This window comes from Sus scrofa, chromosome 18, assembly GCF_000003025.6.
Source record: "Sus scrofa isolate TJ Tabasco breed Duroc chromosome 18, Sscrofa11.1, whole genome shotgun sequence".
In the NCBI taxonomy this organism is placed as follows: domain Eukaryota; kingdom Metazoa; phylum Chordata; class Mammalia; order Artiodactyla; family Suidae; genus Sus; species Sus scrofa.
The window spans coordinates 38,950,809-38,978,304 of record NC_010460.4 but is presented as its reverse complement, the minus strand read 5'-3'; the positions used below and the strand labels follow the sequence as shown (position 1 = coordinate 38,978,304).

Below are 27,496 nucleotides of genomic sequence, written 5' to 3'. Positions count from 1 at the left end.
GTAAAACTAAAGTTGTTCTAAAAAATAAAGTAGATTAATTTTTTTTCAGTCTAGAAATTCTACTTTAAATGAATCCAATCTGGCATTTTTCTAAATAAAAATTTTTAAGTTTTCTGCATTTGTCTCACTTTTATGCAAGATTTTTTTTTTTTTTTTTGGTTTCATATTTCCTAGGTCATTTTTGTCAGAATTGAGGGTGGGGTGGTGAGAATTCAGACATATGTCCTCAAGCTGCCATCTGTTCCCCAAATGGTATCCCATATGTTGTTGATGTGTAGAATTTTCATTGTTGACATTTATGAATTGACTATAATTGTACTTTAATTTCCTTCTTGACTCAAGTTAATTATAAGGGTGTTTAAATTTCCAAGTGGTATTTTTTTAAAAAAGATACTAATTTCAGCTTTTATTGCTTGTTGTTTTAAATATATGAATTGTATAAATCCCACTTTTTGGAATCTATTGAGGGTTTTTTCCCTTATAGTTCAGTTTATGACTAATTTTTGAAATATTGCCTAGATATTTTACAATAATGTGTATTATTCTTGGAGTTTGTTTAGTTCTTTCTACCTGTGTATTACTGTGGGGTTTTTTTCCTCTGTAGAATTTGGAACATTTTAGTTATGTATATTTACTGTATCATTACTTGTTACATTCAGGTTTCTTAACATTCTATTGACACTGTGTATTGTATCTATTTATTCCATATAGTACTATTTGCTTTGCATTTAATTTGTCTAATAGTATAGCGATGATCCTTCTTTCAGTTTTTATTTGCTCTCTATGCCTTTGGCCATCACTCAATTTTTAAACGTCACTAATCTTCTGGTTTTAGAGGTTGCTCTTCTAAGCAGTACACAGTTGGGTTTGAGGAAAAGTTGTGTAAAGAGTCTTTGTTTCAGCGAAGGAGCTTAAGCCATTCATATTTATTTTGGCAAATAGTATTTGGTGTTATTTTAACCTTTCTGTGTTAATTTTTTTATTTACGTTTTTCCCCTTTCTATTTGGTTATTAATCATGGTAGACTAAAAAATGGTCCTCCTAACAGTTACAAACCATAATTCATGAAACTTGGGTATGTTACCTTACATGGAAAAAAGGACTTTGCAGGTGTGATTCAATTAACGATTTTAAAATAGGGGAGTTATTCTGGATTATCCTAGCGAGTCCAAAGGCAATCGTGCATACACTTGTAAGAGGAAGGCAGAGGAAGATCTAACATATAGAAATGGACTCAGAGATGGGATTGGTGTGACCATTCAAAAAATTCTGGAAGCTACCTGAAGCTGGAAAAGGCAAGGGAGGAATTCTCCCTTAAGGCTTCTGTGGGAGGGTGGCCCCACCAACACCTCAGTTTTGACCCAATATACCTGATTTTGACTTCTGGTCTCTGGAAATGTGAGAGAATAAATTTATGTTGGTTTGAGCCACAACATTCATGCAATTTGTTACAGTAGCCATAGGATACTAATACATTATTTTTCTGCATTTTCATTTTACTTTAGCATAGCTTACTTTTAATTTGTAGATGTAATTTGTCTCTATCAAAGTAAAAATCAAAAAAGATGTCTAAAATGTCTAAGTGGAAATTTACCATGGCTTCTTTTCTACTCTCTCCCTTCACTCAACTCCCCAGATTTTTCCCTAAAATATTTTGTAATTGTATACATATCTGTTTTATAAACACTTTGTGGTTTGCTGATTCATTGCTTACCATAACTGTATTAGTCCATCTTCTTTCCTCTTCTTGAGTTCTTAATTTGGAAACAGTTCTTAATCAGCAGAAATATTTCCTCAAGAAAGATTTTTCAGGAGTAGGTGATGTATTTTCCTTCTTCTTATATACCCAAGAAAATTATTATGTGCCTTGAAATATGTGCGAAATTCTTGAATCATAATTTTTCTTTCAAAACCCTGAACATTTTTATACTGTTTTCTGGCATTTATTTTTGTGGAGAAGGGGTGTGACAATTTGAGATGTATTTCTTTTAGATAATCTTTAACATTTTTAAGATGCTGCCTAGATGCTTGAAGACCTCCAACGTTAAATACTCTTTTTGACTGTTTCAAGTAGATCTCTTGTTGCGAACATTGCCTGTTCCTTGGGGCACACTATTGTGACGTTTCCTCCTGCTCCAGATTCTGAACGAGTGCAGCCACCTTGCTCAACACAGCTGCAGGATGGCCAAGACCAACTCATCCCAACATTCTGCCCCCATGCGGTTCCTCCTTGGGAGCTCTCTTTCCCATCCTTTTCTGATGCCATCTCCTCAACTGAGCGTGGCCAGCCTTAACAGTTCTGAATTCATGGATCACACAGACAAATCCCATCTTTCTCAAAGGAGACAGTCATCTTATTTTTATTGTTGTTAAACCTGGCCATCATTTTTCTGGCCATTCATCACCTTTATAGCAAGATGAGAATTTCTTCATATATCCCTCAGGGGAGCCTTCCATCTCTGATCAGCCTTCAGCATGCCCTCCCTGCGGCACCTTCTACAACACTGATGCTGGGATGCGTTTGTGGTAGTATTATAGAAATAGAAATTCCAAAGAGAAATGATATAATCGATCATTATTTGTCTCAGCCAGAGAATAAAGAAAAAGGTACAAATTCATACAAAGGTTATTAACAAAGTCATGCTATTGCTATTTCATCTTAGAAGAATTTCAGGCACCTACCCTTAGACTTCAGTCTTCGACTTACTTTTATACCCACTCTGAATTTGTCCTGAAGGTTACAAAGTGATGATATGGCTGGACTCTTGGTAGAAATGAGGTTCAAATTTGTCTAGGAGTTCCCGTCGTGGCGCAGTGGTTAACAAATTCAACTAGGAACCATGAGGTTGCAGGTTCGATCCCTGGCCTTGCTCAGTGGGTTAAGGATCTGGCATTGTGGTGAGCTGTGGTGTAGGTCGCAGACGCGGCTCGGATTCCGCATTGCTGTGGCTCTGGTGTAGGCTGGCAGCTACAGCTCTGATTAGACCCCTAGCCTGGAAACCTCCATATGCCGCGGGAGCGGCCCAAGAAATGGCAAAAAGACCAAAAAAAAAAAAAAGTTATCTGAAAATTTTCCACCTTGATCATCCTTTCAGAGAGATTTTGTTCAATTATATTTTGGGTATACACTTCACAGAAGAGATATTAACCTCTTATATTCCAATTTCCTTCTTTGCAAAGTATGCAAATATCACTGTACACAGGATCATTAAAGGGCGTGGGTAAGCTTAATAAAAGAGATGGTGGGAGACGGAGAGGAGACCCATGGGCTGCCCTAGTGGACAGCTCTTCTGGAGAAGCGGATGAAGAAGAAGAGCTCTCAGAGTGTCAGCAGATATGGTAATAGATGATTCGAAACAGCACGAGGGCTCCCTGAAACCAGATCCCTTTTATCGTCTCTCAACAACTCACATTGATAAAAGGCAAATGAACGTTTGTTTCTAATTATTCTAGAATGTCAACTGTGGCAGAGACAATTAGTTTAGCTTTAAAAGTCAATTACAAACAAATGTACCATGCAAATGTCAAGAGGGACTGGTCCTTGGAGAAATGAGGAGTCTCCAAGAAGCCAAGCAAATGAGTGAGCAAGTGAGAGCTAGAAGTGCTCTCGTCTGTCACAGCTAGCAGTGCAAAGTCATCATCAAGAACAGCAACCTTCTTCCTGACATGGGGAGTCAGTCATTCCCATCCATTCCCCAAACCTCATTTACCCCTTGGTTCAATGCCCAGGTTTCTAAACAGCACAAAACGCTCTTCTTTCCATGATGTGCATTCCCCACCTCCACTAAGCCACTCACATCGTCTCATTTCTGGCTACAGGTCGTGCTGCTCTACGCCTCTACCTATGTCCTGGTGTCCCTCAGCATAGACAGATACCATGCCATCGTCTACCCCATGAAGTTCCTGCAAGGAGGTGAGCAGACTCAACCATTCTGTAAGGAATCGGCCTTGAGTGCGGGTTTTTCAATAACATACTATTATCTCAATCATGGGGATCTAAATAAAGGGTGTTTTCTTCTCCCTTTCTTCTCCTGCTCCACTTCTTTCCCCATTTCATGGGTCTGACTGTTTAAAAAGATGTAGGAAAGAAAGCACAGGTGCCTGGGAAAAGGCTGATGGTTCCCATGGATGGCCAAGAGCTACTAGGGGCGGTGCTTGGCAGGGCTCACTTTGTGACCTTGAGGCCAATGCCTCCAGCATTTTCTTTTTTTTTTTAAGAGCTGGTTTGACACACACCTAGCCATAGAAATGAACACCCTCACTTCCATTTGCTCATTTTCCACAAAGAAGCACTGCCCTCCTTATCCCAAAACCACAGAAATAACAGGAACAATGTTTTTAATTGATAATCATAATGGAAACAAGGAAAACACTCTTCGATCCAGAGATAGTGCAGAATCCCTGAAAGAAGGAAGCAGATGGGTCAGAGGGAAGGCTGAAGCTGCACAACTCACAAAACCCATAAATGATGCTGCAGTAATGCAGGGAAGACTTCCTAAAAATAGACGGTGTAAATGCCCAGAGCAAGAAGAACTCAAGGAAAATGGCAGGATGATTCCTGGAGTACAATGAGGAGGGTTAATCATAGCACATCTCTGTCCCCACCACCCTCCCCCTTCCCAGACAGGTAGCAGGGATGGAGGTAGTGGATGCTCCCAAGTAGGGGGACACGGATGTAGAGAGACAGAGTGGGGCCCTGGGAAGCAATGACACCTTGCAGGAATGGTGGGTACCTTGTCACAGGACCAACTGACCATTACTCTGCACACAGGGAGAGCCCACGTGCCTCCCTGACCCCCAAAAGCAAGAAAGAAGCCAACACGCTACACTTTCCCAAGCAGGCTATGAAAACTGATAAAATGAAGATCCTAATATGTTATCTTGACTTGAAAAAATGCAGTGCAATGAATCATAAAAAAAGTGACAAAAGCAAAACTACAGGAAATAGACAATATGTTTAAAATACCGTTCTGCAGAATTTACACTTAAGGAAGCAAAATTAATAGACCAAGCAGAACTTTAGAATAAGTAGAATTAATCTCATCAGATACTATGAAATAGATCAGACAGTACTGATGCAGGATGGTCATTTAATAATATCTAATTAAAATATAAAATATGCAGCCTTTGACAGAGAACTTCTATTTCTTGGTTTCTTCTCTGGACAAACGCTCACAGGTATGCATGCATATGAATGTGTTGTGTATTGCAGCATTGCTTAGAGTAGCAGGAATTAAATGCTAACATGGTATTCCTCATTGGAGGAAAGCCTAGCATCCCATGTAGAAGTTTCCGTAGCTTAGGTTTACTGATTGCAAGTTTTGTGCTATTTATGATTCTAAGTTCTTTATGTATGTTAAATACTTTAGTCCTCAAAACAGCTTTGTAAGGTAGGTTCGATTATTATCCAAATCTTAGGGTATGGGCCATTACAATTCAAAGAGTTAAAGTGGTTTGCCCAAGGTCACACAGTTAGTAGATGCAGGGGCAGGATTTGAACCAGATGGTCTGGGTACAGCTCAGGTACCCTCACCTACTATACATTCTTCCTCTCAATGAGGAAGTGGCAGAGCCATGGACCATAATAAGCATCAACACAAAAATATCTATATCTTATTTTGAGTGATATAAACAACATACAATAATGTATGCAGTATGATAATATTAATGTAAAGAAAAACCCAAAGCAATGCCAGGTATTGTGAACTGAGACAGAGAGAAGAGTGGGAGAGAACCAAGAAGAGGCGGGGTCTCAGAATAATAAACAATTGCTTACGAGGACACACATCAATTTGTCCTCCCCTCTGGGGATGGGAACTGGACTCTTCATAGAGACCACGAGAACTTACATACCACTAAGTAGTTTTTATACCAGAAACATATCAGTATGTTGTGTGCAACTGAAAGGAATTTTAAGATAGAATTTACACATTTCTTAGGCTTTTTCTAGGTTGTGTATGTTACTGGGTGTACGTATGAAGGTGTGCAACCCACACCAAGCTCTCAAGATGTTGTCATGCTCTAGGGATTATGGTAGAGAAGGAGGCAGGGATGAGATGACAGTAAATGGGAGAGACGTTTTCTGACATGTGTGTGCAAAAGTGTGATCCACTTATTCATCCATATACTTATTTACAACCAGCAGGCTCTGGGAAGGATTGTGTATGGTGCTAAAAAAGACACCTACGCAGAGTATTTCAAGGCAAAGAAACAGGACCGATGGGAACAAAAGTATAAGAAAATGTAGGAGGGGCGTCCCAGGACACTTGCTGGAAGTAAAGGCTTTGGGATCCACAGCCAAGAGAGAAACATGGTCAGGCACACATCCCACTGCATGCATTAGATTAAAAATAAATCAACTCTTTAGCTTATGGGAACTGTGACTGGTTCTGAGAGATACTGTGCAACATTATGAACTGTGTCCTAAATTACAGGAAAGGCAGCAATGAATATTACAGTGTTCTTTTAAAGACATAAAGCAATTTATTTCCTCACTATAAAATTAATAAAGCCTCCAGGTAGGGCACTTGGAAAATAATCAGCTCTAGTATCTGTGAGGAAAGATGCAAGTTCGGAAACAGAAATTAGCCACTTTGCCTTCCTCTGCCCAATCCCAACTGGAATCATGGAAGAAACATACAAATAGGAAACTTGTCATATGGATGGCAGCCAAGGAAAGAAGCCATGCAAAGACCAGAAACCAAGGAATTCCAAGCACAGGAGGAGCAGATTAAACATGGATGCCAAGCCCCCTAGGAAAGCTCCATGGCCTTATAGGAAGTTAGAAAGATCCTCATAATGATAGGATGAGGCAGCTGTTGGAAGAGGGTGTGAGAGGGTCCCGGGAACCCTATGCTAGAGTCATCTTAGTGCTCCATCTTGTTGGAATGGAAGGGCAGCTGTGAGGGGCAGGGTTGGGGGTTTATGTGACTGAGCTTAGAGAAGGCAGGAGAGCAGAGCCAGTGGATGCCTGGAGGGACTGGCTGAGCAAGCACAGGACAGTGCAGCGAAACTGAGAGCAGAAACAGGGGACCACACTTTATTGATGTTTTACTGCTTTTTACTAGAGTGGTAGTTTCCTTAGCCAGCACCTCCAGAGGAGTTGGCAACTTTAAAGCTCTTGGGGAAAAAATAAATGTGAGAAGAGTTAGGAAAGTATTAATTAATAATGAAGAGAGATACATAGTGCCAGATATTAAAACATAATATAAAACTTTGATAATTATGACAATATGATACTGGAACCAGAATAACCTATCTAAAGTACAGAGAATGCCAAATAAGTTAGAAAGGAATGAATTTGTCAGCGTATGATGTTAGAATAGCTGCCTAGCCATTTAAAAAATATTAGATCACCACATGTCACAACTAATTACAAAGTGAATTCCATTCCAAGTGCACTGAAAAAGTAAAAATTTTAAACATGAGAGAGTTTAAGTATGGGTAAAATTTTCATCATTTTAGTGAGGAATATATCTTTCTAGGAATAATACCAAAAACAGAAACAGTAAAGAAAATACAGTTTTTACTATATAAATATTCTGAATTATTTAACAAATAGTAAACATTATAAATATACTTTATTAAAAAGCAAAGTGACAAATAGGAAATATCTGTATATGACAGGCAAAGGGCTAATAGTACTCTTCTTATAAAGAACTCTGGCAAAGAAATATCATACCAGTTGAAAAAGTGGGCAGGGAGTTCCCATAGTGGCTCAGTGGTTAACAAACCCAACTAGTATCCATGAGGACACAGGTTCAATCCCTGGCCTTGTTCAGTGGGTTAAGGATCCAGAGTTACCGTGAGCTGTGGTGTAGGTTGCAGATGCGGCTCAGATCCTGCATGGCTGTGGTGTAGGCCAGTGGCTACAGCTCTGATTTGACCCCTAGCCTGGGAACCCCTACGTGCTGTGGGTGCGGCTCTAAAAAGAAAGACAAAAAAAAAAAAAAAAAAGAAAATGTGGGCAAAGACATGAACAAACTATTAAGAAACAAAGAAACAGAAATAAACGAACAATATATAAAATGCTCTTTTTGATTACTAATTGAAGAACTGTAAGATCAAACATTTGGATAGGAAATCTTACCAACCAGATAACAAGATTAAGAGGAAGATACCTCAGTGGTGGGAGAATATAAGGAAATTCTTCACATTTCCAGTGGGAGCCATAAACTGTAAATTCTCTGGGGGGAAATTTAGCAATATTTGCCCAAATCTTCAGTTTCTAGGCATTTATCCTAAGGAAATAACCAGACTAGTGCAAAGAGATACATATGAATTATTTATAATAAAAAATAATTGGAAGCAATTGAAATACTTAGTAAAAGGCTATTGAGAAATTGGAGTTTAGTGTACCATGAAAAAAAAAAGTTATTTTATCAGTGTTTTTTAACTGCACACTGGCCCTGGAGGGTTTATTTTGTGGATCTGCTCCAGGACAGCACTGGAAGGTTCTGGCTGTCACCTAGCCTCAACCTGGGCCATCCTGGTTTCCTGTATTTCTACCAGAACATGGAAAGGAAAGAAGCTTGCGGTTACCAGGGAGGAATGGGAGCAGCCAGTCAGACGAAAGAGGCCAAAATAGTCAGGCAAATCAAAACCCGAGAGTTTCGGAAGAACCCAGGAAGGTCCCTGAGGAGCTGAAGCACCTGCTTTAGCAGCAGGCAGCACAAGAAGCATGAGCCATTTGTGACACGACCCGTTAAGAACTCTCCTGTCCCCTCTCTCCTCCTTGCCCCCTGCACCCCTGCTTAGAGAGGCCCTAAACTTGTTGACAACCGGGGAGGGGGGAGGAATAGGAAGGGCAGAGAAGAGCCAGCAGAGGGCAGGGCCCCCTTCCCGGACTCCAGGTTCTCCTCTGACGCAGCCCACTTGAGGAGAAAAGACCTAAATCTTAGGAACATTGAGTCTTTATTGTTACCTGGGATTCTACTCATTCATTTTAAATACTATTACTACAGTGAAGCACTACTTACCACTTAAGTGGCCACGGGGCCTTTTTAACCACCTATGAATTGTCACTGACGAGGGGCTTCCCTAAGCTTTTAGCCAGAAGCAGGAGGGCTCGCACCCCCACTGGATCCCTGGATACAGGTATAGGGACAAAGGAAAGACCTAAAAAGACTATATTATAATTCTACCCCAAGTTCCTGCTTGTTCGGTGTGCCAGTAATAAGCTGTCTTCTAAATCGTTCTAATACTTCTTTTCAGAGAGACAATTCAGGAAAAACAGAACCCCAGATATTATTCTCCCAAATATTTGGGGTTCTAATATTTGAGACTCAGACAGAGTTCCTAGTCTCTCCTAGATTTTTTTCTCACTTCTTATAGCTCCCTGACCACACCCTACACACTTCCCTCCCCAGTCAAAGATGCGCACCTCTTTCGAATTTGAGAGTTGGGAGGTGCAGGGAGGTCTCCTGGCCCTGGATGAAGGGGGCCGCCAGGACCAATCAGCGTAGACAGCACAGCTACAACAGGGATGGGGATGAAGGGCTTCAACAACAGCTCAACAGAAAGCATCACATCATAATAACCAGTTTTAAACAGCACTCTTGGGAGTGCCCACTGTGGCTCAGCAGGTTAAGAATCCAACTAGTATCCATGAGAATGCAGGTTCGATCCCTGGCCTCAGTCAGTGGGTTAAAGGATCTGGCATTGCCTAGAGCTATGGTTTAAGTGGCAGACACAGCTCGGATCTGGGGTTGCTGTGGCTCTGGTGTAGGCCTGTGGCTGCAGCTCCGACAGGACTCTAGCCCAGGAACTTCCATATGCCACAGGTGCAGCCCTGAAAGGAAAAGCAAGCAAGCAAGCGCACTCTCATGCATATGAATTATCTCTCTCTAGCCTCATCATGACTTGGTTAAGTAGGCAGGGTGTATATTTTTTCAATCCCACTTTAGAAAAGAACTTGGGCTGAGACTGTAGTTTGCCCAAGGTCAGAATATTACATCTGAAAGATTTTAAATGCAGTGTGAAGGGTTACAGCTATTAGGCTTCCTGGCTTGGTTTGAATGACCCCTGCTCTCCAGAACCGAGTCCAGGGTGCTTTTCTGCCCTATAATTCCTCCCTTATTCCTTTAAATAAAGGGTTACTTAACATTTGGCAAATGGCTTTCAAACACTGTCGCAGTGCTTTGCAGCTCTAGGTACAATAGAAGGATGACAGACAAAGGTCCCATCCCTGCCTTTGAGGATGGGCAGGGGACCAGAGCACATCAACCTATCAAATGGACTACATGTGGTACAAACTGAGCTACATAGTACATAGGAATGGAGGCATTAACATTTCAAGTCAGGCAGGTAAATCAGAAAAGAAGAAGAGAAGGAGAAATGGGGAAGACGGACCTTATGCCAGGCAGTGTGCTAGCTTCTGTGCAAGCATTCTCTTTGAATCCTTGCATCAGCCCTAGATGCAGATCTATTATCTCCATTTAGACAGGAGCAAACAGAGGTTCTAAGAGGTCCAGAGTCCTCATACAACAATCTTTTTCCACACTAGATGCCAAGTATGCTCCCAAAGGATGTTTCCAGATGCCCAGGCACCTCTCTCTTTTCTCCGAGCAGAAAAGCAGGCCAAGATCCTCATCGCGATTGCCTGGAGTCTCTCCTTCCTGTTCTCCATTCCCACCCTGATCATATTTGGGAAGAGGGAACTCTCCAATGGCGAAGTGCAGTGCTGGGCCCTGTGGCCCGATGACTCCTACTGGACGCCATACATGACCATCGTGGCCTTCCTGGTGTACTTCATCCCCCTGACCATCATCAGGTAAGAGGCCAGCAGGCCAGATCCACACAGAGTTTTCCTGGTTCGCCAACTGCTGCTCTCCTCCCGACAGGTCACTCATTGTTCCTAGGGTCCTTTGGGGAACTGGCTAAGCCACAAGATTTTATCTAAAGCTACTGTGTGCTGAGCCCAACTCCTCCAAAGTGGAATAAGGAGGAGGGAACTCACATTTTCTGAGTATGTGCTGTGTGGCAGGCATGATGCTAAGTGGCTAACAATTATTCCGTTAACCACATTACAACTTTATGAAATCATCACTGCTATCTTCATTTTATAAATGATAAAACGCATGCTCAGAGAGGTTAAATGACTTGCCCAGCATCGCGCAGGTTTTAACCTCAGGTTTGTCTGGTTTCACATCCTATTCTTTCTCATATATCATATAACCTTTCAGATATAAGACCTAGTTCCCATTTCAGAGATCTTACAATCAAAAAGACAGACAGACTTGAAACAAAACTGCACCAAAAAAAATGCACTACTCATAAAAATATGCTGGAACATTATGCAATGAGGTCAAGCAATGGCAGGGAACTCTTCTTGGAAGCATCCTTTGAGGGAGGAACAGCTTCAACTAGGAGAAAGAGAAGGCAGAGGGAAAGTAGATTCCCTGGTGACCAGAGGTCAGAGGGCATGCAGTGACAAGAAAGGACAGCAGGAAGCCCCAGTGGAGGAGAAGCTGGCAATCAGCTCTCTCTGGGTGGGGTGAGGCTTAATTTGCGAACAGCCTTAAGAAGTAAGGATGTTCCCTTTGTCCTGCAACCAGCGGTAGGTCAAAGATGGTCTTTCAGCCACCTGGACAAGGCAGGGTCTCACGTGGTCGCATGGCAGGGTCATCTCTGCAAGGGTGATTCTTTATGGCTGCATGGGATGGGGGGTTGCAGGAAGATAGCTGGCATGTGGAGTCTGTATATGAGCCTTGCCAATCCTGTACCTTTTGAGTCCCCAGGCCTGCCATAGAGTGTCACATCATTCGTCCTGGGCAAAGGAAGAACAGTCTTTGGATTTAGATAGGATAAATAATGCTGTGATAAAAATCTTTGTACTTAATATTATTCATGAGTCTCTGATTATTTCCTCAGAACTCATTCTAACGGAACTGCTAGATCAGAGATGATGCTCATTTCAGGACTGTCGATGCATATTCATAGCTACCCTACCAAAAAAAAAAAAAAATGTGTTCCTACCAAAAGCAAACAAGAGCTCTGATTTTCCCCCTCCTAACCCAAAGGAAGGTGGTATCATTTCCTTACTAAATCTTTGCCAACCACAGAGGTTTAAAAAAGTATCTCACTGTTTCAATATGCATTTCTTGGATTATTCATTGGCTGGGTATTTTGCAAGTGTTTTCTGACCTTATAGGAATCACTCATTTTGCTGTTTATTCAATCTTTAGTCTCATAAGATACTAAAGCTGAAGAAATATTATCCATCACAGAGTCCAAGTCTGAACTTTTGAGTAGACTTAGGGCTAAAGAAGTGAAAGGGCTTGCTCTCCATCAGAGGTGGACCTGGACAGGAGCAGACCGAAGCACGTGGTCAGCCCCAAAGCCTCGCTGAGAATGGATATTATCTGGTCAGCTCTGCTGAATCCACAGGTTAATGTCTATATTGTATTTAAATGTACTGCTCTCCTCTCTACCACGTTGAATCTGGGAGGAAACTTGAAGGAAAGATGAAGGTTATTTAGACAACCAATCAAAAGTAAGCAACAGCAATATTAAAAGGAGCATATGGACAAGGAGAAAGGCCAGTCGTAGCAGTAAGAAAGCACGAAGGAAGCAGCACATGCCACCATAGGCAACTGACACATTGATTTCAGTGGCAGAAAATGTCCCTGCTTCTCTCCTGATTGATTTCCCATCAGCTCCTGAAATCAGTCAAAGCTTCTGCTCAGCAGGGCAGATGCAGCTGTGAACCACAAGTTCACCACATGCTGTCTGGCCAGATCCCTCATGCAGGGCTTTCACCATCTGAAATTTCCTCCAGTAATTCAAGCTGCCTCTTCCCCTGGGGACTTTTCCAGCTTGCCTATGGCCCAACTTGTGCAATTTGTAGTGTCCTTGGAAAAAGCATGGTCTAATTTCATGATTAAAGAAGATGATTTTAAAAGCCAATTTCAAGCAGCCCTCATCAAACTAAGGACTCTATAAATCCAGCTCCTTGCTCCTTGCTTCCAGCAGGGGCAGAACCCTGACATTCAGTGCCCTTCCTCCGTCCTTGAGCTTCCCTGAAGCATTTTCCACCTACTCTGTCATTATCTGCCATCTTCCCCGTCAGACTTCTGCTGGAGAGAGAGCTTCTCCCCGGGGGTGCGACATACCCCACCTCTCAGCTACTCCACCTTCTAGAGCCAAGACCAGCCCAGAAGGAACTTTGTCAGGAATTTGTTTTCTAACGAGTTCCTGGGATAAGTTGCTATAACTTCATATATCTCAGAGCCAATGCTCAACTTTTTTTGTTGTTGTTGTTCCTTAATCACACTTTGGTGTGCTGAGCTTGATTCTGTTGCTTGTGGCTATTTCGGATATTTAACTCTTCTTTTTTGTCTTATCTTTGTTTTCCCAGGGCCACACCCTCGGCATATGGAAGTTCCCAAGCTAGGGTTGAATGCTGCAGCTGCCAGCCTATACCACAGCCACAGCAACATGGGATCTGAGCCACATCTGTGACCTACCATAGCTCACAGCAGTGCCAGATCCTTAACCCACTGAGTGAGGCCAGGGATTGAACCTGCATCCTCATGGATACTAGTCGGGTTCGTTACCACTGAGCCACAACAGGAACTCCTAGATAAGTTTAACTTTTTTTTTTTTGTCTTTTCTAGGGCCGCTCCCACGGCATATGGAGGTTCTCAGGCTAGGGGTCGAATTGGAGCTGTAGCTGCCGGCCTACACCAGAGCCACAGCAACTCGGGATCCGAGCCTTGTCTGCAACCTACGCCACAGCTCATGGCAACACCGAATCCCTAACCCACTGAGCAAGGTCAGGGATCGAACCCGCAACCTCATGCTTCCTAGTCAGATTCGTTAACCACTGCACCACGACGGGGAACTCCAAGTTTAACTCTTAATTCCAAGATTGAGTAGACAAAAGAAACAACTCAAATAACGTGTTTACTCTCTTTATTAACCATGCCTCATGCTTTACTGTCCTTCATGCATTATATACATGTGTATGTGTACATTCTTACCAAATTGATAGGCAAAAAATGCATATATATTATTGTTGCTTTAATTTGCATTTCTTTCATCACAAATGAGGCAGAACACATTTTATATGTTCGTTATCCCTTTTTTAAGTTACCTATTTATATTTTTACCCATTTTCTCCATTTTATTTTATATTCTATATTCTCTCTTTTTAGAGATATTATTTAATATAAAAACTTTTCCTGCTTTTATATGTTGAGGCTATTTCCCTAGTTTATCATTTGCCTCTTCCTTTTGAATACGGTTTTAGTTTGCTTTCAGTTAATAAGACTGATGTAATCAAGAAAAGGAGAGAAATCATGAATAACTAAAATTAGACATGAGAAAGTCAAATGACTCAACTTTAAAAAGTCATAGGAAAGCACTTTGTAAAACTTCATATAAATGCATGTGAAAATATGAATGAAATGTATATGGCTTTTCCGTAAGATATTTTACATTTCCATAAATGTAAAATAGACATTTTACATTTTAGTATATTCACATATACTCACACTTTTCTTTACATTTTTTTCATTTCTTTTCTTTCTTAGGAAATGATCCCTTTTGCATGCTTATCTACACTTTAATTTTTTATGATTTATTATTTTAATTATTGGAAAATAATTTCAGTCTTGGGAGAATGTTAAAAATACCACTTTAAAATTTTTTATTTGATTCCGATGTCAGCATGAATTAGAGTCTAAGTTAAATTTGTTTTTTTATAGCGGGGTCATTTGTCTCAACACCACTTACTGAATAATTTATCTTTTCTCTATGGTATGAAATGGTAATTCTATCCTATTTCTACCTATGTTCTTATTGCTTGTGAACTTTCTACTCTTTTCACTTCATTTTGTTTTTATTTTCTCTACTCTCTATCTTTAGGGAAGTCTTTATACAGTAACATTTCTTAAATATGTTGCTATTTCCCTACTTAGTCATTTATTTCTTCACTTTGAGTGTGCTTTCATTTTGTTTCTAGTTAATAGTGACTGACATAATTAAGAAAAGGAGAGAAGAGAGAAATAACTAATTTAGCAGTTTTTCTGCCACTAATACCTCATTGTTTTAATTACTGTAGCTTTATATACCTTTAAAATCTGCTAAGACAGGGTCAGATTCGGTAGCCATTCCCGGGGAAGCTGCTCACACACTCCCTTGCACACGCTACTGCAGCCAGAACAAACCAGCTCTTGTTTCCGGGACAGCGCACACTCCTCTCACCCCTGTGCCTTAGCGCTCATAGCTCCTTATGCCTGAGCACTCCTCCAGGCTCACCCTGCCTTGCTTCTGACAAAAGGATCCAGTCTTTCAGTCTCATTTCAAATACTGACCCCACACGGAGCTGTCTCTGCCAATCCTAGGCCACATCTCACCTCAGCCTGTCCATGTTGCCATTAAGCCTTCATGGCGGTGTCATCACCTCCTTGTGTAGCTGAATCTCTTGAGTACAGGGACAGCTGTCTCAATCTCTAAACTCCAAACCCAGAACACGATGGACACTTGGTAAATGTTGGATTGAATAAACAAAACAGACCCGACTAATCAACTTCATCAGTCAAACAGAAATGCCAGGTCACTCCATCTCACACACAGCCACATACACACCCCTCAGACGGAAATTTCTGGTTATTTAGTGCCTAGATCAGTTTCTGGCATATGGTAGATACTCCACAAATATATATGAAAAGAAAGAAGGAAGGGAGAAAGAAAAGAAGAGAGGAAGAAAGGCAGAGAGGGAGGGAAGGAGAAAGGAAAGAAGGAGCTATATTGTCAGCGGCAAATTCCCATGAGAGCTTTGTATGCATAAAGATTTAGCAGTTCTGTCATTAATTAAATCAGGCTCCCAGGACTTGAAATCATAGTTGCTGACAATAAGGGCTATATATTGTTTTTCTGAGTCAACACAACTCCTGTTGTTTCAAAATTCACTTGACATAATTGTCTAACTGTGGCTGAGGAAGATTTTTCGCCCTGGTATAATTGCTTTACTTCAGCTGTAGTTATTTTCTTGCTACCTAATTGATTTCTCATTCTCCTATCATTTTTACTCTGAGACAAAGGTAGAGGCATAAAAGGTCCATAGCCAACAACTGCAACAGAATAGGTGGAAAAAAAAGCATATTGGTCATGAAGCACTGATTTATGTTACATGAAAAAAAAAATCCATTTATTTTTTTGGGGGAAAGGGGATCAGACTGTGGGGAAGTCCCATACTGACATCAGTACAGTTCTGTGGAGTAGAAGGCCATGGCCTGCGGGTAAAAGGGCCCCAAGGTCCTAGCTAACACTATCCACAACATGAGGTCCAAGGCCAAGGTCAGATGACTCATTGCATCAGAGAAGGAAGTGATATCCTATACAGTGTCGCCTGAGGGTTGGCAAAAGCTAGGTCTTTTGAAAAAGCTATCATTACCAGTCTGCTAGGTAAGTAAAATGCTTCTGATTGAATTTCCCATATCCATTCTACCCTTAGCCACTCACATCATGTGAATAGTTTAGGAATGGCCAATTCTAGCCAATAAGACATGAGAGAGTGTCTTCTAAAGAGCTTTTAGAAAGATTTCTCCATTCTAAGTAAACTAAAAAGTATGAAATAAAAAATAAAAATCTCCCCTCACAATAGCCAAGACATGGAAACAACCTAAATGTCCATCAACAGATGGATGGATTAAGATGTGGTATATATACACAATGGAAACTACTCAGCCATAAAAAAGAGCAAAATAATGCCATTTGCAGCAACATGGATGGAACTAGAGACTCTTATACTAAGTGAAGGAAGTCAGAAAGAGAAAGACAAATACCATATGATATCACTTATATCTGGAATCTAATATAAGCCACAAATGAACCTTTCCACAGAAAAGAAAATCATGGACTTAGAGAACAGACTTGTTCTTGCCAAGGCGGAGAGGGAGGGAGTGGGATGGTCTGGGAATTTGAGGTTAATAAGATGCAAACTATTGCCTTTGGAATGGATAAGCAATAATATCCTGCTGTGTAGCACTGGGAACTATATCTAGTCACTTATGATGGAGTATGATAATGTGAAAAAAAGAGAGTGTGTGTGTGTGTATGTGTAACTGGGTCACCTTGCTATACAGTATGAAATTCCAGCTATGATAGAAAAAATAAAAATAATTTAAAAAATAAAAAAAAATAAAATGCCAAAAAAATAAAATACAAAAATAAAAATAAAAATCTTCCTCTCACTTCTGTCCTGTCCCCCTCTTCAGAAGGAGCACTGTTAAGAATTTCTCATATACATGGAGTTCCCGTCGTGGCTCAGTGGTTAACAAATCCGACTGGGAACCATGAGGTTGCGGGTTCGATCCCCGGCCTTGCTCAGTGGGTTAAGGATCCGGCGTTGCCGTGAGCTGTGGTGTAGGTTGCAGACATGGCTCGGATCTGGCATTGCTGTGGCTCTGGCGTAGGCTGGTGGCTGTAGCTCCAATTGGACCCCTAGCCTGGGAACCTCCATATGCCAAGGGGAAGGCCCTAGAAAAGGCAAAAAGCCAAAAAAAAAAAAAAAAGAATTTCTCATATACTGTTCCAGGACTATCCAATTCATATATCAACATGTACATATGTATAGAAACAAATTATACATACTGAACAATGTCTAATCTTTGGGGGAAAAAAACATTGATCAATCTATCATTTCATGTTCCAGTTTAGAGGCATTCAGTGGATTTTCATTGTTTTAGGATAAAGTCTAAGACTTACCCTGCACTGAAGGCGACGTGTGATCTGGTCCTTGTCTCACTTTCTATCGTTATCTTAGGCCACAGAAGCTGCCTCACTCATCATGCTTCAGCCACACTGGCCTTCTCTAAGTTCTTTAAATGCACCTGCTCCTTCCTGCCTCAGAGCCTCTGCACAGCTGTTCCCTCTGCTTGAATGATCATCCTTTTTTGCATTAAAAAAAACATTTTTTCCTTCAGATTTTAGCTGAAACTTCGCCTTCTCTGAGAAGGCTTCCCTGATCCCCGGAATGAGCAAAGGCTTCTAGTATATACTCTTGTATCACCCTTCACTTTATCTTCATAGCATTTTGCTCCTTTATAACCATATTACATCCTTATTTTGTTGTCTAATTCCCCAAATAAGATGTACGCTCCATGAGGGCTGGGTCTTTGTCTGTTTTGCCTGCCACAGTATCCACAGTGCCTCATTAGGGGCCTGGGATAAAGTAAGTGCTCAGAAAAATACAGTGAAATTTATGAATGAAGGAGAGGGACACTTTCGGCAAGGGAGCATCCTTAAGTCCCTGCTAGGAGAAGAGTAAAAAGGACCATGCCAAGTGAAGCATCAGCTCCCTCTACTCTCCTCTCCCCATTCCTGGCTTCTAATGAGATCTACAGAATACAACTGGACATTGCCTTCGGGCTCCAAAATGACATGGAGGTGGAGGCAGCTCTCAGGAATGGAGCCTGTGGCTCCAAGACTAGGATGGGCATCCATCAAGCCCCGGGACCTGTGCTGAGTCCTGCAAGAGTTGTGAAAGAAGCACTTATGGTCTGAGTGGAATGCTCTCCATGTTCTTGAGGACAAAGAACATTTTTTGATCTATTTCCTAGACACTCCTCTACTCAGTCCATAAGCAAGACTTGGGAAATGGCCCCAGGCATCCTCTTAAGTCCTTAATGCCACTGGTAAGGTCTTCCTCTGGCTTGGACCCCTGCATCTCACCACCATGAGCTGCCTTCATGAAGGCAATGAAGGAAACTGGGTCTGTGTTTGGATAGTCTTCCATAAAGTCAAGAAATAAATCAGCCAGTTATAGGGAAGCTGACCTCAATCTGAGAGACCTTTTGGTTTTCAGATTTCTAAGAAACTTAAAGAAAAGCTACACCCTAAGGAGAGAGACAGGTCAAAGACATGGAAGAAGTTGACTTTTGAGTATGGGCTGTTTCTAAGTCTACTTCATCGTTAAGCTATGACTGTCATAAACAAGACTCAGTGTACTGAGTGTTACACCAGCATAGAGGCTCCCAGAGGCGGGGAGCAAACTGTCACAGAGGTAGTAGAGAGGTAGCTCAGAGAGGCTTCACAGCAAAGTGACATATATTTATATATACATTTAGACCACCCTCCACATATCACTTTCCTATAAAGTATATATATATACATATACACATATATAAGTAATATACACACACACTCAGGAAGAGAGCAAAGAAGACGGAGAAATGGAAGGCATTGTAAACTCACACTGACCCAAAGTCAACCATGGCTTACGCCTGGAATCAGGGTTAATTTAGTTGGTTACTCCCGTTACTGACCCAGGAAAAGGTGGGTTGAGAGACAGTAGGGTAGAGGGATGCAGGATGATGATGATGATGGAGATAAGGCAGAGGAAGACTATGGGAAGCTTTGGATGCTTGAGGGACTGGATATCATCTTGCAGGAACGTGAAGGCACTAAGAGATTTTTAAGCCAGGGAATGACTCTCCATCCCAGAGCCCCAGTTCTGATGGGAGTGTGGGCCCTCGATATGGTAGCAGAATGGACATGTTTAGGGCAATAATCAGACAAGAGATTATAAGGGGTGCTTGCTTTGGTAGCATATACACTAAAATTAGAAAATACAGAGATTAGTATGGCCCCTCCATAAGGATGACGCACTAGTTTGCATTCCTGCATACTTCTGTGTTTAATGGGTACAGAGTTTTAGCTGGGCAAGATGAGAAAGTTCTGCAGATGCATGATGGTGACAGTTGCACCACAATGTCAGTGTACTTAAAGTTACTGAATTGTACACTTAAAAATGGATAAAATGGTAAATTTTATGTTATGTTTATTTTCCCACAATAAAAAAAATCACCAAAGCATTAAATAAAAGGTGATTGTAAGGGTCTAAGTTGATGCTTAAAAGCAGGAATGGGGAGGAAGGCACAAATCATAGAGACAATAGAAGGGATAATCCTTAGAACTTGCTGTTGAATTAGGTGAAAGAAAGCAGCAGGAAGAAGGAAATGAATGTATTCAAAGTTCTCTCTGACGCATGACAGTTACACCTTGAGAAGTGGCCAGATTTGGGTAATAAATTAAGGAGCACCCTGCTTATTAGTTTTTCCTGCTGGTACTAGCTTGCCTGATTGGTGGATAACTTCGGGGTAACTAAGGCCCAAACCTCTAACACACAAAATCTTTTTTATTTTTCCATTGTGTACTGGTTGATGATTAATAAGTGTGTGAATTACTGATCAATTAGGCAGTGCTACCCAATTATAATACCCAGTTCACCCTTGCATTTCATCTACCCAGGAAAGAGTTTCCTTGTATTTCATCTACCCAGGAAAGAGTTTTCCTGCTCTAACAAATATTCAGCTTAGTATAAAGAATGGACTCACCAGCAACTTTCTTTCTCGTTTTTTTTATGTATAGACCTATAAATTCCAGAAAAGTCCCTAGGCAGGCATGTGAGAAGGAGTGACGATGCTCCCCAAAGCCCTGAGCTTTCCCGGAACACTCAGAGGGGTTCTCTGAGCAGGGACAAAGCAATAAGAAGGGTTTTACCACAGTCATTAAGTTATAGTCTAAAGATCATTAAAAGCAATTAGTGCTTTGTCAGCCACTGCGAACTAGAGCTCTGATTTTTTTTTTTTAAACCAAGTGATTCTCAAGAGGGAAGTTAGTACAGTTTTAAAATGAAGCATTGCTTTGTCTCAAAGATTTTAGTCAAGGTTCTTAATATATTAGAAATGTCAGATAACTAATTAAAGAAGGGCATAAATGTTTATATTTATCAAAGGGCGCAAAGGATACAAAATCTGCTAATGCTTTTGAGTCATTAGCACTTTTTTCCCATGTTAGGTACAGATTATACCATGAAAAAGTAGGTGTGATATTATGTGAAAAATGAGGAAGAACTAGGGGAAAGAAAATGACATTTATTGAGCCTCTGATAATTTTCAAGCCTTGCGGATAGTACTTTAAATGCTGTCACATTTGATCCCTTAAAAACTCTTAAAAGGTTTGTATTGTTCACCTGATATGACAGTTTCAACTGAGGCCCAGTATCTTAGTGAGTTCAGGCTGCTGTAACAAAATAGCACACAGTAGGTGACTTATAAACAACAGGAATTTTTTTCTCACAGTTCTAGAGGCTGGAAGTCCAAGGTCAAGTTGCCAGTACAGCTGGATGAGGACTCTTCCAAGGTGCAGACTTCTTGTACCCTCACACCACAGAAGGGTCGAGCTCTGTGGGGTCTCTTCTTAAAAAGGCACTAATCCCATTCATGAGGACTCCACCATCCTTAGGATCTAAGCACCTCCCAAAGGCCCCATTTCCTTATACCATCACATTGGGCACTAGGATTTCAACATATAAATTGGAGGAGGAGGGTCACAAATATTCCTCCTATTTCACTCAGTGTTATTCGTTATCTATTGTTGGGTAATGTATTATCATGAATCTGGTGACTTAAAACATACATTGATTATCTCATAGCTTCTGTGCATTGGGAATCTGGACATGGCTTAACTGGGTTCTCTGCTTGGGCAAGGTGGCTGCCTTGGTGTCTTCTGGGGCTGGGGTGTCACCAGAAACTCAACTGAGGAAAGATCTTCCTCCAAGCTCACATGGGTTCCGGGTGGAATTAATTTCCTGGGGCTGCAGGATGCATGGCAGCTTGCTTCTTCAAAGCCAGCAATACAGAGAGACACCAGCAAGACAGGTGTGTTATACCTCTCATCAAAGACATCTCACATTCACCCCAATGTGCTGATGAGAAGGAAGTCACAGGGCCAGCCACACTCAAGGGGAGAGGATAACACAGTGATGTGAACACCCAAGGCAGGTATCATGGAACCAATTAAAGCTTATCTAAAGTCAAGGTCATACAACCAGCAAGTGGCAGAGATGGTTATAATTCTAAATTTTCTGACCCAAATCTGTGTTTGGATTCTAATCCCAGCTCTACCTCCGATCACCTGAGTTATCTTGAAGAAATCACTTAATTTCACCAGGTCCAAGCCTCCATTTAAAGAAAGAAGTAGATGCCACCTATTCTATAATCAGCCAGTATAGGGGGGCAGATGGTGGTTGAGAGACTTGCCTCCATACCTCACACTCAAGGAACCAGAGTTGTCCTCACAGTAGGGACCCCCCAGCCATTTTAATGTTATCTTTGGTGTTTCCACAGCATCATCTATGCCATTGTGATCAGAACTATTTGGATCAAGAGCAAAGCCCATGAGACGGTGATTTCCAATTGTTCGGGTAAGTCAGCTGCATTCCCAACTCTTAGCTCATGTGGCTGATGCAGAAGTTTTCCTCCAGCAAATATGATCTTGGATTTTCTCACTGAAACAACCCCGCCCTGTTGTATCAGGGCCCAGCTGGCAGATCAGACATCCCAAAGATTGTCCCTGGCAGGCCCTGCCTTCTCCATGTGGCTTCCCTAAAAACTAGGGAAGGAGGACTTTGGGGCTGGCCAAACTGTGCTGGCACAGTCCCTCAAAGCAGCCTTTGAGCCAGAGCCTGAGGGCTGCCCCACTCTGTCAGGTCTGGCAAAGGGGCACCTGGAGGACTCCGGGATGAAAAGAGAGGACCACGCAAGGTGGAAGCCCCATATTCAACAAAACACGAGGTCAGACATTTCTATTTGGTTTAAATTTACAGAAAAACTGCCTTCTATCCACAGAACAGCTCTGGACCCTAGGCCACAAGGCACGGCCCCATGGGTCCGCCTCCGCCAGCACAGCATCTCACACCAGAACCAGCCTGACTGCCCGCTACACCCCTTCCCCCACATCCCTTTTCCAGCAAACCCTCATGCAGAGCACCGCCTAGATGATAGGAAGGGCATTAGAGTAGGGAGGTGCTACCAACTGAAAAAAAGAGCTCAAATAGTAAAAAAAAAAAAAAAAAAATTAATTAGAAAACCCAAACTCAGGATTGCTGGCATGCCTTTCATCCACCACACTCTCTGACTTGCTCTGCTGTCAGAGCACTATTCCAGAGTCATCTCCCAAAGTGTGTGGTTTTGAAGTATGTAAAAATCTAAAAGGTGATCTCATTTGGTTTAAGTAGGCTGAGGTCTTTCTGTACTTTCGAATTTAAATCAGATTGGCTTAAACTCTCATCCTGTCATTTCTGCCAGTTCCAGGAGACTGATATGTCCTCACTCCCTGGCCCTCTGAGCCCTCACCCACCTGCAGCTCTCCTGCTCCCTGTGCTCCCGGTCCAGTGAACTGGGAATCCACCTCGTTTTCCTTAGGTTTGAGGTGATGGAAGGTTTCCACATTCTGTCAGCTACCCCTAACCCCATATATCTCTCATCCTTTTTTTTTTTTTTTTCTCAGCAGGCCTTTCACCACTGAGGTTGGGCCCCCCTCTCTCCAGAATCCCTCATATCTCCCTGCTACTAGATTTTCAGTCCCTGCTCTCCTGGGCTCCCCCAACCTCCAGACCCTGAAATGTCACAAAGCCACAGAGAGATCCATTTTCCCACTGATCGGCAGTGTGCCATTACTCCTCCCCAAAGTGCAAATGGCTACAATCAGTCTTTACACTTTAGTTCAAGTTTATATCTCCATCACACTTATTTTTTCAGTTGTCTATGTCTTTTTATCACTATCACTGACCCCCCCCCTTCTGGAATGAGGAGCAGATGGTAGTCTTAAAAGCCTATATATTCTCTGTCTTATTCATAAGCAGAACTCACTTGATTTTCTGTCCCTCATTGCAGCCAAGCAGCTCTGGAGCTGGCTGTAAATAGGATCTCCAGTAGTGTTAGCACGCCAACATTATTGCTCATCCACAAGGGCATATAAGCAATGATTAGTGTGAACACAAGCTCACTTTGTAAACATGGATGCAAAATTCAAGCCATCATTAGTTTAAGAATTACTCTTCTTTCTGGCCAATATGTCTAGTTTCTTTCCCTCAAAAGCTGACAGAAAGGAAAAAAAAAAAAAAAAAACCTAATAAATGATCTATAGGCTTTCCCACAAACAGGTGCTTGGAGGCAAGAGGTAGAGGAGATGAGGTTTCCAATCTGTAGGTAATCGTTCATAAATGAGCTTGCTCTTGATGCCCAGGGGTATTTATCCCATAAAACAGAACACTTACGGGAGAGGTACACCCATGAAATAGACAAAGTGTAACATATCCAGACATGTCTGCATCTGGCCATTAGGATTTGAAAGATGTGATTGATCCATGCTACATCCAAAGTGCATGTTTCCAATTAAATGAGGCAGATGAAATGGAGATAAGGAAAAAAAAAAAAAAAAAAGCTTTGGATTAGGAACTGGCTTAGAGTCCTATTTACTTCCAGCTAAATGTACTTAAAATAAGCCCACTAACTGCTCTCAACAGCTTTCTTCATAAGCACATGAAGGTAAAATAGCTTCTCTGCAAACAACCACCTTTAGCAAAAACTAGAAAGAACTTTATGAAAAAAAACAAATAAATGAAGCTTACAGCATATTCATGGATAGTAATATTCAGTACCATAAAGATGTCAATTCTCTCCCAAATGATCTACAGATTAATGCTATCTTGATGAAAACTGAAATGAGACATTTCATTGAGCTTGACAAGCCAATTTTAAAATATATATGGAAATTTCAAGGGCCAAGAAAAGCCAGGAAGACAGTTCTGGAGAAGTAGAACAAGGTAGTAGATGTTTACTGAACCAAAAATTGATTGATCATAAAGTCAGAGTGATTAATAGAGTTGGTATTGACATAATTCAATAGAAAAATGGAAAATAAAAGAGGTCCAAAACAGACCTACACATATATGAGAATTTGATGTTTGTCAGAAAATCACAGCAAAAGAAATGAAATTGGAACTTCAACCCAATCCTTAGGCAAAATAAAATTGCAGGGCAATTATAGACTTAAATGTGAAGCGTAAGTCTTTTAAAACTTTTCAAAGAAAATGTAGGATGTTATCTTTATGACACTGGGATAAGAAAGGATTTCTTAAGTTAATAAATACATTAAATAAAAAAATTATGGATAAATTTGACTCTATTTATATTTAAAAGTCAAGCCAAAAAGTGGGAGAAGCTATTTTGCAGCATATAACCTGGGAAAAGATGAATCTCAAGAATGTACGAAGAACTTCTAAAAATCAATAAAAATATATTTTAAAAAAAGATAAATGGAAGAAAATTAAGCAAGACAGATACTTCACAGGAAAGAGAAAGGGCCAACAGTAAGATTCTCAACCTCATTGATAATCAGGAAAGCACACTTTTAAACTTCAGTTAGATACAATTTTCTACCCACAGGACCGGTAAAAATTTTAAAGTCTGATATTTCTAAGTATTAACAGAGACATGAACCTCATGGTTTATTTAGCAATATCATTCCTTAAAACTTAGCAAGCTTCTGATTTATGTGCTTCCAGTCAGTTTTGCAGTGCCAGAAACCATATCCAAAAAGCATCTCTGAAAATAATTCTCAGTCTGACTTAATTCTTTGCTTCCTCATCTAATCCTTGTCTCTTAACTGAATGGAAGCTAATGTGAGGCCACCTCAAACAATAGGTCAGAGGCTGCTTCCTTAGTCTGACCTTCCCCTCAAGAATGATTCTTAATAGGCCACTGCTGGTTTAAACTTCTCAGTGTTATAGCTGAATTTGGGTGCTGGGCTCAGCTTCATCGGCACAGGACTTGCACACCCAGAAGACATACACATTTGCTTTAATACTTTGGCCGGGAGTTCCCATCATGGCTCAGCGGTAAGGAACCTGACTAGTATCCATGAAGACGCAGGTTCAATCCTTGACTTCACTCAGTGGGTTAAGGATCCTGTGTTGCTGTGAAGCTCTGGTGTAAGTTGCAGATGTGGCTTGGATCCCATGTTGCTGAGGCTGTGGTGTAGGCCGGCAGCTGTAGCTGATTTGACCTCTAGCCTGGGAACCTCCATATGCTGTGGGTGTGGCCCTAAAATTAAAAAAAAAAAAAAATACTTTGGTCTCACTTTCATTTTGTACCAGGCCATGCAAAGTATACAGCTGGTGCTAGGAGGGGCCAGAAGCAAATGACCCTTGCAACTCCACAAGATCCCAAATTTTAGGACTTTAACTTCCTTTCATTTTTGCTCATAAACCAACCAATTCTTGTCTCAGTTCTTTTTCCTAATACTTTGCCAAACACAGCTGGTGGCAATCAACACTGACTATTAACACGCTGTTTACCAACTGTGATAGTTAGTTTTCTGTGTCAGCTTAACTGAGCTAGCCAGAGAGCTGGTAAAACATTATTTCTAGGTGTGTCTGGAGGGGCTCCTGGAAGCATCTGACTCTGTGGACCAAGTAAAGAAGACCGTCCTCACTAACGCCAGGGAGTGTTGTCCAACCCGCAGAGGCTTGCGTGGAATGAGAAGGAGAGGAAGGGCAGAGTTGCTTCTCCTGCTCTCAGACATCCGCATTTCTGGTTCCTGGGCTTTTACACGAGGACCAGGGTTTACAACATGGGTCGCTGCCCGATTCTCCAGCATTTGGACCTAGACATATCCCAGCATCTGCCCTGGTCCTCATGCCTTTGGACTGGGGCTGAATTAGGCCTCCAGCCTTCCTGGTTCTCCATCTTGCAGACAGCAGATTATGGGACTTCTCAGCCTCTAGAACCACACGAGTCAATTCCTATAATCTACCTATCTAGCTGTCTGTATAGATTTCCTATTGATTCTGTTTCTCTGGAGAGTCCTGACTACACCACCTTGTCCCCTGGGGGTCAAGTCTCAGTAGGGACACAATCTGCCTTCCCGGGCATCATATGGGACATCTCTATCCAATGGATCTCAGGGGTCCCTGCTTTCCCTATCACTTTCCTTGCCCACTAGGCCAATGCCAAGCCTTCTAGGTTTTTGTTATGACTGGGCTGCATATGAAGCACCAATCTCTGCTCTAAGTTAAGGAAACACCAGCAGCTATACCAGAGAAACCCCCAAGTACAGGAGCCTTAACAAAATAGAAATTTGTTTCTTATTCAATTAAAGTCCAATTGACAGCAGAGGTCAAAGAAAAGGACACAGAGTCATTCAGAAACTCAAGCTGATGGAGATTCTGCCACTCTTAACAGATGGCTGCTAAGGTATCACTTAGCATCAGCACCAGCAGGCAGGAGGGGAGAAGAGAGAGTGAAAGATCACTCAGGTGGTGCATCTGAGCCAGGCCAGGTACACATTCTCCCCAGCTTCTCGTAGGCAGAACTTAGCTGCTGACAACCCACTGCCAAAAGGGAGGCAGGCAATTGTAGTCTCTCTGTGTGCCCTGGGGGCAAAGGAAAGGATCTGGTGGGCAGCTCACCTGTTTCTGCCACAATTAGTTTAGGCCTGTCAGGCCTGAACTGAGGAGCTGAGATACAGAAAAAGCTGTAAGTTAGGTGAGTTAGGTCACACCTCCTCATATCTAGCTATGACCTCCTGAGTCAAAAAAAAGCACAAATCCGAGAGAAGGAAGTGGTCAAGGTCCTGCATCTAAGCAGATGAGACACAGTGTGCTCAAAAAACTTAACATTCAGGTTATATTCATAGATAACGA

General features: G+C 41.6%; 2 protein-coding genes across 16 annotated transcripts in view; one reads left to right on the top strand and one right to left on the bottom strand.

The window, feature by feature from the left end:
* DPY19L1 (dpy-19 like 1) overlaps nt 1-27,496 on the bottom strand; it is a 282,848-nt gene that overhangs the window by 105,886 nt on the left and 149,466 nt on the right. The window lies entirely within an intron of this gene.
* NPSR1 (neuropeptide S receptor 1) overlaps nt 1-27,496 on the top strand; it is a 270,293-nt gene that overhangs the window by 234,487 nt on the left and 8,310 nt on the right. Inside the window, 3 exon segments of the mRNA XM_021079326.1 lie at nt 3,820-3,913; nt 10,570-10,771; nt 22,137-22,213. Of these exon segments, the coding sequence (XP_020934985.1) occupies nt 3,820-3,913; nt 10,570-10,771; nt 22,137-22,213 (373 nt within the window).